At 35.2% G+C, this 15,028-nt stretch overlaps 1 protein-coding gene across 3 annotated transcripts in view; it reads left to right on the plus strand.

Annotated features, from left to right (window-relative positions):
- The window catches only part of LRBA (LPS responsive beige-like anchor protein), a 400,077-nt gene that overhangs the window by 89,966 nt on the left and 295,083 nt on the right, over positions 1 to 15,028 (plus strand). For 2 of the 3 annotated variants that reach the window (XM_080589383.1, XM_080589381.1), the window contains 3 exons: positions 4,241 to 4,374; positions 13,198 to 13,276; positions 13,396 to 13,529. In XM_080589383.1, the coding sequence (XP_080445509.1) occupies positions 4,241 to 4,374; positions 13,198 to 13,276; positions 13,396 to 13,529 (347 nt within the window). The remainder of the gene's footprint in view (positions 1 to 4,240; positions 4,375 to 13,197; positions 13,277 to 13,395; positions 13,530 to 15,028) is intronic. The other variant, XM_080589382.1, reaches the window with a different exon arrangement.

Below are 15,028 nucleotides of genomic sequence, written 5' to 3' on the forward strand. Positions count from 1 at the left end.
AAACTTCCAAAGAATAAATATTTAGCAAAAATGTGCTCAAAATTTAGGAGATATTTATAGTTATTTTGTATTTTTATGTTGAAACAAAAATCAGCGATCTTGAAAACAAGAAAGCTTTCAATAAGTAAATCCTTATAGAATTTGGCAGAATAGATCATTATTGTGTAAGCCTTTGTCTGTGATGGAAGTCAGTGTTCAGCTCAGTGGTCTGTGCTCATTCAGCAGTGAATAATTGTCTGCAACACGAAGGCTTCTTACACTTCAGCATAATTGGGACTAATAACACACTGACCTTCTGGCTAAGATGTATTTATGGTGGCTAGTTCTCACTATGCCTGACCTACGTTTATCAGTTCACGTGCTGTAAATTCCTACTTTAGACCTTAAATTTGATTTTAAATTAAAAAAGGAAAACATCTGATAGTCACATGAATGAGGCAACTAAACTTGCATTTTTACAATAGTGCTGGAGGTCTGCTTGAAAGGCATCTTAAGAATATTTTTGTGCATTTTTTTCTGGATTATATTATTTCTTATTTATCTGAATGTTATGACAATGGATGTCCTAATTTATAAATGCAACCAGAAAGTCTAGAGTTAACTGAAATGGTGCAATACTTAAAATGTTAAGGAGTAAAGTATATTGATGGTTTTCTTTCATGTGACAACAGTAGCTCTTTATGAAGTTGCTGAATGTTTGTTGTTGTTCTGATGAAATTAACGCGTGATTACAGAAGCTTTACAAACATTATTTTTGTAGACCTGCTGAAACATACTACACCTATTTATGGATATTCTATTCATATATGTAGCAATAGTTAACTTTTTAAGAAGTACTTATTAGGTTAGCTACAAAAAAGAAGTCTTCTGTGTACTCTTTGAAAGCAAGCGTCCTATTTGATAGAAATTAATGTGCTTTCAGCTTCTAAGACAGTATTTGATTTATTAAAATGATATATTTATCATATTTTCCACATAGTTTATTTACAATATTTGTGATTTTCCACTATCATATGTTTTTCTGCTAATAACATTGATTTTACTTATATTAGCATTTAAATAATCTTGTAAGAAAATTCTGTTTGAGCAGTTACATTTACACCTAAATATTCAGGAAAAAAAATGTTGGTCAGTCATGTGGTTAAAGATGTACATTACAATAAGTAAATTTTACAACAATTAACGCAGTAAAACAATTAAGTTGCTTCAGTGTTTTAGTTTATTGTTCTTGCAATATTTGAAGCACTTTTGAATCAAGTGATTTTGGCAACTGGCCAGAAGACAGAGGGAAAGTACATTCAGGGCTTGGGATTTCTTTATATAATGTTTTTGGACAATACCTGGCTCTTCTTTTTGCTGTGTGCTTCAAATTGATGCTTTGGAGAGGGAGGGGAAGGGACCTTTTCAAACCTTTGTAGGTTTGAAGGTGAGAAGGTATGCAAAAGATCTTAGATGGCAGAAAGGACTGTTGTGGTTATTCACTGCTGTCTGACACAGTGAATAAAAAAAGTAGCATATCCAATTCCTTTGCTTCAATGCACCTCTCCTTAGGTAGCTGTACAGGATCTGGCAACTTATTGAAAGTGCTCCCTCAGTGCAGCTACACTTAAGCATGCTGAAGGTCAGTAGGAGTTTACCGGAAGGAATGATAATATATAGTGTTGTGTCAGAAATAGCACAGAAAATGGAAAACTGTTATAGTTGGGATTTCCTTTTGTCTCCACCGATTGCCAGGTACAGAGGAGCAGCATTAAGGTAACAGATCCATCTGTACATAAGCTTCCTTACTGCCAGTCCTTACTGACTTGTGCTGTGAGGAGCTTCTCGTAGTAATGCTGTCCCTGGCTAAAACTCCTTGAACCTTCAAGCATGTTCATTCCTGCGTTTTCCTCCAAAAGGAGGAGACATCTAATATCTGAAATCAGAAGAATTTCAGCCAGTTTTGTATGTATAATATATTTAAGATGTAGGTCAGAGCTGGCCTTGAAGTCTTAAAATACCAGCTGCTTCATAGTTGCTGGGGTTCTTAGTCGAATCCTGCAGTAGGATCAGTAGCATTCATAGACATTCAGAGGACACAGCCATTCTGATTTGATGTTTTGAGAGAATTGTGCTCGACTTCAAGCCCTAGAAACATAAGACTTTCTAACTGTAAAAGAGACCCTAGAAGGTAATTTTATGTCTTCCAGTTTAAAATGAATTACATTAATTATATATATTTTTGGATAGGCGCTACCTGTATGTGCACAGTTGCCATCTGCACGTTGCACCAGAATTTGTCACTAAACATTCCACCATACCACCTTGTATGCGATATAGTTGTGGATGTATTTCCTAGCAGCAAATGGATATTTGTTTCTGTAACTTAGTGGATATGCAAAGAAATGTTTTCGGCTTGTGTTTTGAGACCACGTACAGTCCAAATGAATAGACACGCTTTTGTAACATGTATGTTCAATTTGGGTTAGTATTATTGGTCAATATTTCTTGAATTGGGTACAAGAACCTAAAATCCATAAGGGAGTACACCTGGATTTCAGTGCTACATCGTGGATATTGGGGAAATATCCAGATGTTTACTGTGTGGATGCATCTTCTTTCTACTAAGTAAACTTACATTAATTTCTGAACCCCTTTGAGATATTTGAATGTGCATTACAAAATTGCACTAACAGTTTCCAGACAGCTAATATCACAGAATATTGAGCAAAATATTCCCTTGTTATAGCAGGGTAGTGCAAAATTAATTAGTAATGTGAATGTAATTTAGAAGTCAATCTGAATTTTTTTTTTTTTTTTTTTAGATCGTTGTTTTGGGGAAACTGACATGAACATATCAGCAAAATTTGTGGTTTAGGCACAATATCCTGACTTGGGGCTCAGGTGTTGTTGCTCCTATTTTTTTAGTGTATAGTTAACATTAGCAGTCACCCTTATAATGATGTGACATGTACTACCTCCCAAAATGGCGGCTGCCTACACCTGCCATTAAGAAGGGTTGATTTGGTCAGTAACATGGTCTAGCTTCTGTGACATCATTTGGATGAACAAGGGAGTAAAATAACAATCCATTATTTTTTTCATGCTAGCAAGAATGATTTTAAAAATACTGGACAGAACTTTTTTTGATTGTTATTCTCACACCTGAATTTGGGTCAAGTTTCTGAGTTACTTTATTTAGAAAATGAATATTTTAAAGCTATTAAGGGAATTCTTTCAGTGTGTTGTTATAGTACTGTCAACAAAAGATGTGATTAAATAAATTGAATGTTGAAGACTTTCGGCTTACGGTTAACACCAGGTAATTAAAAGTAAGCGCTGCTGTGGGAGTGCATTATATATCAGCTGTACTCTTTACCTCATTAGCTGGGTTTTTGCATGTTTATGGAGCTAACTTGCAATTAAAAATGCCTTTAACGTATGCTTAACAAGGCCTTTTAGGTATTTGGAATAAAGTACTACAATTTAATTGAAATTGGTATAGCATAAATAGATGTGTTCATAACATACGAGATAAATCTCCATGCCTAACTTGCCACTTTGCATCTTTTCCTCTTGTATAATCTTTAGTGCTGACTATAAGGCCTGAAATTAAACTTACATAAAAAAATAGAGATTTTCTCTTCAACTCTGAAAAGCATTTTGATTTATCAATCAAGTTTTCCCTATGTACCAAGTTACACTCAAATTTGTTATTAGCTATATTAATATTTTTATATATTACTATATTAGCTATATTTGGGGGTTGTGTGTGAATGTTAATACGTGCATTCTGAGATTGCTGGGTGATTTTTAACTCTAGTAGATCCTTCTTCGATTAACATTCAGTTTTGCATTAGAATACCAGAAGGAGTATACTGTCTAGGTAACCCTCACTGTTGATTGTATCTCAGTTTTCATTGTGAATCCTCTGATATCTTCTGTAAGTAGTTGTTTGAAGTTAAAAGAAAATCTTGGGAAGCCAAAATGATAAGTAAAGCCTACTTGCAAGTCACTTATCCTGCTGATCCTGTAATTATATGTTTGTTTCTCAGTGATTTTGACAAAGTGGATTAGATATCAAACTCCCATTGAAAACTAAACCACAGTGAAGTGTCCTTTATGTTAAGATAGATTGCCAAAGACGATGACAGAAGAAGATAGAGAGGGAACAGTAATTTGGCAGGACATGGAAATGTATGTCCTAGATCACATGTGAACCTTCACATGGTGGTTTTTGTCCACTTTTTGTCTTCTGTAGGAGTGTTGTTGTACCACCGAAGAAATCAACCATTTCCTCTTCTACAGCTGCTATGGGTATTCCTGCACATGCTGTCAGTGTGGTTTCTTCTTTAGATTCAGCCCAAGCCCTAGATCTGTCAGGAGAATCTCCCGGTGAGTAAAAGTTAATTGGATAACAAAACCCCCAGCCCTTCCACGCTTGCTTCCCCTTTCCCCAACATCCCTTTGAACACAAATGAACAAGTTTTTGTTCTATGATCTTCTAATCAAGGTGAGTTTTTCAGTATGTATCCAGGTATTAAAACACTGTAGATGAGAACAACCGTTTTTCAGACATGAAGTCATTAGTTGTTTTCAGTGGTAATACTGATTCAAATACATATATTAGCTGCTTATATACCTGTCTATATGTGAGTCTTGCTTATATTAAGAACATTGATAGTTATTGCTGGTTATATTTTCTTATTGGGTAATGTGTCAATCTGTGAAGATTGTATCTTATACTTTTTTTTTTTTTTTTTTAAAAACTACTGGAGTGTATGTGGTATAACATGTCCTAAATTATCCGGTCAGACAACAGGGCCTTTGAGACCTTTGTATCCTGCATGCTACGTTGTCTGTATCTTTGTTATATGCTCTCATATAGCAGATTGCAGGCCTGCATTTGGTATCTGTGCATCCAACAAAGACTGGTACCAGATACTTTACAGGAAAATAAATGTGACTCTAGCTTAAACTAGACCAATTGTCAGTGACATTACGTGGGTTCATAGATATAAGATTTCATTCTTTTGGATGTTTTCTGATCATTTATCATGCAGATTGTTTTATTCTTAGTTTTGATGCTGTAGATACACAGAAGTTAAAAATAAGGAAAAACAAACAAAAAACAACCCCAAACCCTTCTGTTCAAAAAGCAATAAATTACAAAAATAATGCTCTATTTAAAAAACAAAACGAAACTTTTAAAAACTTTTTTTCTTTGGTGGGGGGGGGGGGGGGGGGTACTCCTTTTACCTCCTAGCCAAACAAATGTAAATGTCTGATTCCATTAATGCAGTATAATTAGAAAATTTCTTAAACAGATAAAGAAAAACAGGAAAACAGGTATGCTAAATTAACTCACATTTAGTGTAAATGCAACATTCCTTTTTTTGTTACATAAAATATATACTTACTTATAAATTGTAGGGTATGTGTCCAAGGATATATTTGTTAATGCTGAGTAAGACTGGAAATTATATAGAAGTGCTTCCAATAGCTTTAGCCTGAGGTCAGATTCAATGTTGATGCTGAACTAATTGCTTTGGACAGTTTTTTCAGTGGGGACAAAATTGAGTACGTTGTTTATAAGCAAGTGGTCCTTTGAACCCTTAGTCTCTCTGGTTGTTCCATACGAGATAAATGATGTTTAACCTTATATGCTGTGTCAAAGGCATGCTTTTCTACTTAGCCATGCTTAAGTCGGAAGGCTGTGTAGGCTCACATGATTGTTTGTGCCCATGAAGTTTAATGTCAAGTCTTAAAACTGATTTGCATCTTAATCAAGGAAATCTCAATTTATGTCTGATTGTTGGTGTTTCTTTTCAATGTTTGAGCTTCCTGTTTTCCATTTTTATGATCTTACATCCAAATTTCAAAGACTGAGGGAAGAATGTAATCCATTCTCATGTCCTTTTGTGCCTGGAAGATATTTCTTGTCATTTTTAACTGCTCCTTACATTTCTTAGGGAAATCAGAAAGATTTTGTTCCAGCCAAGATAAATGAAATGAAAAGCTATTGAAATCTAATATGTTCTTATTCTTTGCAAAAGGGAGAAGCTATTTAGTCACTGAAATCACAGGGGGATAGCACTATGCTAGTCCAGGAGTAATGTTTGGACTAGGAAAATAAGCTGTCTTAAAATGCTAAAGTGGTTTGGGGAAGATTGACTCTTAGCAGCTAATCTGTTTTTAAAACTATAAAACCTTACCTGCTCTGAAACTGTTGTTTAAAATAATTTCTAGTGCATTAAATTCACATCTGTTTACCCAGGTTAGATATGGGCTTAATTATTACCATTTCTGAAGTCAGTATTTATTTGCTTTTAATTGAAACAAATCAGATAAACACTGATCTTCAGTTTCATTCAATCTTTTAAAGAAGCATAGAATAAGAATAAATGTCCTGGTGCCTGTGGAATGTATCAGAAATCCAGACAATAAACAATACTGATGTAGTTTGTAACTGTGTGGCTTCCAGCATGTCTGGGAGTTTTGGCAAAAAATGGACATCTAATCTGAACCGATATGAATAAAAAGAAACTAATCAGGATTAAAAATATAAGACATGTTTAGACTGGCAATCTAATTAATTAGAAGTAGTAGTGAAGGGATACATGAAATCATGCCTTAAACCGATTAAAATGTAAGACTGTTTCTTTTTTCCTGCAGTAAAGTAATGGCATGGAAACAAAAAAAAAAATGGAGATATGGTGTAGTTTACATTTGTGTGGCTCAGGTGAATAGCACACATTTAAATTTGGAGTATGGTTCCATATAAGGGCTTTAACCTTATTGGAGTAACAGTAAGTGAGCTTCCTATAAAAACAAAATTAAAAGAAATTTCCCAAAGGTTAGATTATGTTTTTCACTCATTTTTGTCTCCTTGCAGTAGACAGTCAATGCTTTGTCCTTATTTTTTTTCTTTTCAGTTAACATTTATTGTAAGTCTGTTTACTTAGTCATTAAGGAAGAAAAAATCTTTTTTTAAAAGCAGCTAAGACTGGGGATATATGTTAGAGAATGTAAGTTGTGAGCTTACACATTTTTATATGAAGGCTATTTAAAACATTGCTACTTTTAAAAATAAATTTTAGCTGCTTTTTTTTATGTCCATATATTTTATAAAGTGTTTAATAAGCATTTGTTTGATATGTTGTAAAAATGACTAAGCAGACAAAACCTTTACATATAATGCTCTATTGTGTAGGTTTGAGTTGCTTTACTACAAAATATAAATGAGAGGAAGATATAGACACTGAAATAAGATTAAACAGCAAATGACAGCGTTTTAGTTGTAATGTTTATATAAGCATAATTTGGGAAGAAGCTTTATGCAGTATGTGAGCATCCTCCATCTGCAGGTGTGATATCAAAATTGCATGTTGCAATATCAGTCTGTCAGTATAGTTCCAGAGGTCTTCATTCCTGTTTGCATGTGCTCTGAATTCATCAGCTTCCTCCCCCATGTTTTCTTCTAAAATTTGCATCTTGCCTGTAGCTCAAGGTCTGTAAATATCTCAGATATTTGACCCTTAAGATTGTCCTGAGCTCACTGGACTTTATATTGAGTGGATGTGACATGTCCTGGCCTACCAAATAGGAAGTGCTGACAAGTTGGAAAGATAACCATCTGAGCTCACTCTGTACCTCTGATATTTTGAAAGAAGGCGAAAACATGTTTTGGCCTCATACAGTGTGGCCTTTTTAGTAGGTTTCTTCATCCTCACTTACTCAAGCCACTGAGTATTTCACAGCAGAAAAGGCTTTTCCTCAATACAAATCTGCCCCTTGTGGTTGAAACTTGCCTTTGACTATGTTGCTGATGATCTTTGGGTTGGTCTTCTGCTGGAATTGTCATCCCAATTGTTAAAGATCCCGATAATGGATGGAGAAAATAAAGCCTCTTCATGGCCCATGTTGAGCTGATCATTTGTCTCTTGCAGAGAGAGCATGGTATTGAGCAGAAGAGTATGATTTACTAGTGATTACCCAAGGTGCAGGAATTTGAGCTGTTTCTTACTTGAATTTACTGTAGCCTGAACATGAGATTGGAGTTTTGCACATACAGTGTCCAGAAGGGCTATTGGAAAGGCAGGACTTGGTGAAGGTGTCTGAGCTATTGTGAATGTGCTAGTGAGATACTTGTAATTTTGTTTGTCCCTTAGTTTTCTTTTTAAATGTTTCAGTTATAATTGTAATGTTCTGAAGTGGCATTAACTTTTTTGAACTCTTTTGCTGTTTGTATTCCCAGTTTTATGTGATGCTCTGAGCATCTATGTTTATGTACTCGAAGGATTTCATATGTGTATTATTACTGTTTAAGGAATGCAATTTTGAGACTTTTCCTGTTCAATTTGCTTGCTCAAGTATCATTTTTTTATAAAGAGGGAGTATGAAAAGTCTGTGGGAGGCAGGAGTGAATTGCATCTTGTCTGTACTGGCGCTCCAAGTGTAGAAAGTGCCGAGAAGTTCCACTCATTTTCTGTTGTCTGCTTCCTCCCTCTCTTGCCAGTTTTTGAGGGGGAGAGAGAGAGAGTTAGAGGAACAGAAACACACACACACGTGTGTGCGCGCACACTTTTTTTTGCCTTTAAGCCATCCGGAGCTGGTTGCAGGATTTCTGCTTCTCCTGAGTAGACGTGTAGTCTGTTACCAATAGTATGAAGTAATAAAATAAGAAGGCCATGTCAAATGCTAAGGTGAAAAAGGAGGTGGGTGCTTAGAAGGAAGCTGAAAATAAGCACTAATATGAGATTAAAAAAAACGAGTTGACTCCTTTTTAGTTCTACATATAGGAAAAGGAAAGTTTTCTCCCACAGCTTGCTTCTTTTGCAAAGAAGAATGGTATTCATTGATTTTTAGAGAGGTGAAAATAACCTTCAAGTCTTGCAATAGAATAAGTTAGTGGGAGACAGGCAAAAATGAAAGTGAAGTGAGTTACCATCAGTGCAATAGTAGTTCAAGAAACTCATTGAACTACAGTAACTATTTCCAAGAGCATTCCGACTTGACTCTACCACTAGTTGAAGGCTAGTTACCAAAAAGTTTCATGATGCTTTGAAAAAATCTGAAATATTAATGATATGCAATGGAAATGGTTTAACACTATTTCAGTATAAAAACAGTTTTAGAACAACTTCACTTTAGAGTGCACCATTGTTTTGTGAAATCTGTTTTGGTTTAACCTACAGACGTGTTTATGTAACAGATCCCTTATATTAGCTTGTAAAACTTTTCATTGTGTTCTTTCATTTTACACTTCCAGTCCTGGAAGTGTATTTTTGAATGAGCTCATTATTTTACCAGGTACTCCTGTCATAAAGGATATCAGTGTATTTCTGTATGCTAGGTCTGTTGTACAAAATTAAGAAGTGTAGTTATTTAATTCAATTGTTTGCTTGTTTTTTACCTTGTCCCCATCCTTCCAGACTAAAATATATCATGCACTGCTTCTCTATTGCCCACACATAGTTTATAAGTGCTTATGCAGAAACATAAGGATCTTAAAGGATCTTTAACAATATTTTATTGCTAGAAACATTATTTGTTTAGACCCTTGGGGACCTTGAATAAACAATAAGGTTTCACTGCAAGGGTGCTAGACAGATGATCTATTTGCATTTTCTTTTATGTTCTTGCTAATGTCTGTAAAACTGTCAGTTTGAAGGAGCCAGTTTATCAGTGAAAGGATAAGGAAGAGATAAGTTGGTTTAGTTCCACATGTTTGAAGTAGCTACTGCACTTACCCACATGTGTGTTGTGGATGAAAAAATGCTACTGAAGTATTTTTTTTTTTTAAACTAAAGGCAGAAAAATATTAGAACAAAAAGCCATTGAGTTAATTTTTTTTAAAAAAGTGCTTTTACAAAACTGCAATTGAATACAAAAATTACTATGCATGTTAATCGCATCAAAAAAAAAAAAAGCAGCTGAAATTCTCACCTGTGATAAATCTGAGATTCACTTTTTAGTGAAATGTATCTGAGTTTGGAATGTGGATTTATGTGATGATAAGCGTGAAGAAATATCACTTTATGTAGATGCCTGACTTATGCTTTTGTCAAAATCAAATTATCAGTGCTTTTTTATGTCTGTATTTTATAGTTGATTTTAACTTAAAACTACTAGAGTTTTCCACTTACACACTTATAATTAATCTTTCTCTGTTACGCACAATTTGTTTTGATTTCTAGAAGGAAAAGTAATGCTTTCTCTGTGTTGTCAGAGACTTCCTTTACCTGTCACCATTTTTGCCAGTGCTATTGTGTGTTTGAAAAAAAATTACCTCTGACTGAGTGCATGTCTGTTTATTAGCCTCATGATAGCTATTATGGCATTTCATTGTCCTAGCAGGTGTTTTCCTTGATTCTTTTTCTAATTTTTCCTTCAATTATTTTGCTTGTGGCCTAAATACTGTAACTGACTCCTGACATTGTGCTATGCTACTAAAGCCTCATTTATTTATAATGATATTTATGATATAATGATTTAATTATAATGATAAAATGATCCTAGTTTCCTCTGTGCATTTGGTGTGGTGGGATTTTAGTTGTATATACTTTTGATGACCTTGATGTACCCAGTGCATTACTGGTCACAGATCTTATGTGTAATAAAAAGCATGGACGCATTAGATAACAAAATAGTCTGCATGGTGACTTTCTTATTTTGGAGGCTTTGGCTACAATGTCAGTTTTGTATTTTGTTGAATTTCCCAAATCAGTGTGCAGCTTTCAACATATGGGCAGTATATTGGCATAAGTCAATTATTGGACATGTGGACTTCACAGTCTTTTCAAATTAGAGGTACTTTTTTAGTGAGAGCAGAGATGCTGGGCATTAGGGAGAAAGCTGTGAATTACAGTTAAAGTTATTTAAATATAAAAGTTATCATTAAGATGAATTGTTTTCAAGTCTCAATCCAACAGGCAGTGGGGAAAAGGTGTTGTGCATATTTAGGTTACGGAAGTGTGTGTGTCAAAAAATCAATGTCAGTGGATGTGCAGTATCCCACAAACAACTTGAGTCTTTTGAACCACTGAATCATGTGGCTTGTCCCTTTCTGTGGCCTTTGTTTTCCTTTTCTGTAAAGCAGACTGTTCTAATTTTCAGTACATTGTTTGAATGCTTTTCCTTTGGGAATACCAAAAGTGCTTTTTGGTGATTTGACTTGGTGAAACCTGTTTTTTTTTTTTTTCTTTAAGGCATTCTATCTATGAATGCTAGTTATCAGCAGTAGTTTAAAAGTTAAGATTGAATAATACTTGCAGAATCTAACTATCCCCCTTGAAATTTTCAGAAATAAATCTTTGTTTTGTCTTGATTATATGAACTATTTTGGAAAGAATGCACAGAAACTAAAATTCTACCTTACTTTCAGCCATTGCTTTGTTCCCTATTTTTTTGGTCCCTCATTCTGTATGGCCCACCCGAATTTCTTTCTGACCCCTTAATCCCATACAAATGTCAAAATAAGAGCTTCACGGTGAATTTAGGAAACAGGTAAGCAAATGACATTCGCAAAGATATCTCCTACCTATGAAGAAAGAAAAAGAAATAAAAAAAGAACTTCAGCATTTTGATGTATTGGTTGAATTTTCTAGTTTCTGTGTTGCCTTTGTAACAAGATTAGAGAAAAACATCTTCCCCCACACTGAAAAAATACATTCTTGGGGGCAAACTGTCTGCCACTGCTTTGGAGCAGAAGTCTGAAATTTGGCAGGAGAAATAACCACAATATTAAGGATGTGTCCTTTGCCAACCTTTTACAAATTTATTCCACTTCAGTCAAGCAGAAAGACTTGATTGTAGCGATTGACACATTTTGGTAGACATTTTCAGGATCTTAATAACATATTTCAGAAAGGTTGCATTTAGCCGAGTTCATGCCACTGGAGGTGGGGTGATCAGGATTTTTTTTTCTGTAGTTGTAGTTCTGAGAAGGGTCAGGTCTTTGCTAAGCTAGATGTGAGAACTGAAATGATTGAACTCTTTTCTTTCATGCTTCCCCCCGCCACCCCACTCCAGCAGCACGGGAATCTGAAACTGGCGAGGTGAGAGGAAAGAGAATAGGACAGGGCCTTAAGTTGGGAAGAGATAGGATTGCAGATGGACTAGAAGCAGTCGTGCTCCTGGGAAATGCACAGAAATCTGTCTGCTAAGATTCATTCCTTTCTATAGTTTGGAATGCAATGCAAGATTTGTGAGTTTCACCATTCCTATCCTGTCAGCAAATATCTGTGAAATCTCTGGCTGTCTTGCTTACCCCCTCTCCATCATTGCTAATACCAATCCATACTGCAGTATGAAGTTTGTGCTTCTCTTTATATACTGAACAGAAGAACTTAGTATTTACAGATTCCTATCCTGCCGTGTACTGTCAATGTGACATAACAAAATTGTATTTTTTTTAAGCATAGGATACATAAATGACAGGCTTTTCTATCAGCCTTTGAATAATTGATGTGCCCAAGTTAATAACACGTAAATGAGGTTATACCACTGCCATTGTGCTAATGATGCTGGCAGTGCAATGGAGAATGTTGTCATAGCTGTCTTCTCCGAATCCTGGTGTGGCAAAAACTTAAACTAGACTCTTGAAAGAAGCTCAATGATTTTGTGTTCTGCCTCATTTTTAAACAAGTGTGTTACAATTTTAGGTGAAAAGTTACGGCTTTGCTGTTACTTAAAATTGGATGAGCTCTTCTGGTAACCGAACGATGTTATAAATGTTACTGTTGGCTTTATATTAGTACGTAAATTATGTTAGTAGTAGCAGTATACATTAGTACTTTAAGGGAGTATTAGGTATGTAAGACATTATGTGCGTTACCTGCTTAGGGTTGTAAGTGTTCTTATATTTATTCTGGCAGACTCATGGCTGATAAAGACAGGAGGGATCACTGCAGTTTAATCTGAGGTCCTTCAAAAAACAATCTGCAGGGCTTCCTTGAATTAGTTTCTATTTGTGCTAGAGCAAAATTTAAAAAGCTTGCTGTGGCATATCTGGTAAATATGAATGTAACTAAATAGGGATCTTCTGACACACGAAGTTTGAGGTACAGAGAAGTGCAAAGGTATACTTACTCACGCGTGTATTTTAAAACAATGGCTTCTCGAAGTTTGAGCCTGAGGCTTTAGTTTCTTGTCCAGTTGTCTAAACTCTGCCATGTTTTCCTATATAATTTATTTGTTTATTACGCCCTCTTTTAGGAAGGGGATCATCTAATTCGAAATTGCCATCTGTCCCTACAGTTTCTTCAGTGCCAGGAGATTCTGCTTCAAATATGAGGTAACTTCTTATACATCTATACCAATTCAAGGTTGCAAAAACCGATGTTCCTTTCTATGGAATTTCTGCAGCTACCTTTTTTTTTTTTTTTTTGCTAATCATATGTATCTTTCTACTAGTATTACAGACAGGCTTGAACATGCTTTGGAAAAAGCTGCCCCGCTTCTGAGAGAGATTTTTGTGGATTTTGCTCCCTTTCTTTCTCGGACTCTTTTGGGTAGTCATGGGCAGGAGTTGCTGATAGAAGGTACAAGTAAGTTTCCATTGAAAAAAAAGTGACTTTTTTTGGTTTTATTTTATCTCGGAGATACACAATGTCTATTTTTAATGCTGGCTTTGCCCTGGAAGCTTTCTTCCTGCCTTCCCATGCAGTGCTGTCCACAGGATATTGCTGCATCTTCTTCCCTCTGTCTTTACTCCTCTGCCAGAGGTCATTGTCTCCTCATCTTTGCCATCCATCTGCCTGCTACCTCTTTGCCTACATCTCATCTGATAGTTTCCTATATCTCATTATGTTGGACCAACTGCTGTTATGTCTTTCTTAGTTTTCTGACTCTTCCAGGGAATTGTCTCACAGAAGCTGATGTCTGAAATAATGTGAGCATTAAAAAGAAAACTTGCTGTTAAAGTCAACACTTCAACACAGAATTAACTGTAGAGTGTAGAAAGTTCAGTATACAATGACCTTGCATTTTGACTGGGATGCTGTAATAGTGGGTCCGTTGGGAACTCTCTGCAGAGGATGTTATGGTGCATCTTTTGCATGTGAATCTGCTTCTTTCTTTTTGGTTTCTCACTGAAAGGCAGTAATGCAGGTAAGAAGAATACATTGAGAAGAATCCTCTGCCACTTCTGAGACAATGAAGATTCAAGTGTACCGCAACAATTGTGGCTCTTCCTGGTGTTGATTTTAAATGATTGAGTTTGGGATAATGGAGTTTTCTTTCTACTGGTGGTTTTTTGTCTTTTTAGAAACTAGTCTCAGTCCTGTAAAGCAGATGTTAATATCCTTAATTTAAAAAGTCATGTTTATTGCAACAATGCGCTTTTAGTAGCAAACACCAATTCTTCAGATTTCTCTTAATTGTTACATCATACAAAACTGTTTTTACCACCCATTTTTAGTTTGAAAATTGCAGTTTTTGTATCCTATTTAGTTGCATTTTCTCTGTCTTAAGATAAACATAACCTGGTTTCAAAGTATTTTGACTGTAATGTAGATTATATATATATACAGAGAGATGAATATATTGTAGTTAGGATGATCAAAAAAAACACAGCAAAAAAATGATTGGGAGAATTTGAACTGAGTAGACAAAAATAAACACACCAAACCATTTTGGGGGCCAAAAGAAAAGTCATAGACAATCTCAAAACAAAACAACATGCAAATACAAATAATAATAAGTCAAATTCATTTATAAACAGTTGAGAATATATAATATGTTACTGCTTGCGCTTCTGCTAAGGTTTAGTGTGGGGTTAAAGGTCAAAGTACTAATAAGAGTGTTTGGGATGTCTGCTGCCATGAAACAAAATGGAAACTTGATTGATAGCTGGGGGCTGAAAGGAGAATGCGCAATGGAGAAAGCAAAGGTCATAAAGCCATTTCCCTTCTCTGCATATATAATGACCCAATCCTTCAAGAAATAGCAAAATGTAGATACACTGGATTAATATAACATATGTTAAGCACACTTCTGGTCATTTTGAAATAAAAACATTTATGAAACTCTGAATATTGTAGCTAAT

The sequence above is a fragment of the Anser brachyrhynchus genome, assembly GCF_964034855.1.
Source record: "Anser brachyrhynchus genome assembly, chromosome: 4".
NCBI lineage: Eukaryota > Metazoa > Chordata > Aves > Anseriformes > Anatidae > Anser > Anser brachyrhynchus.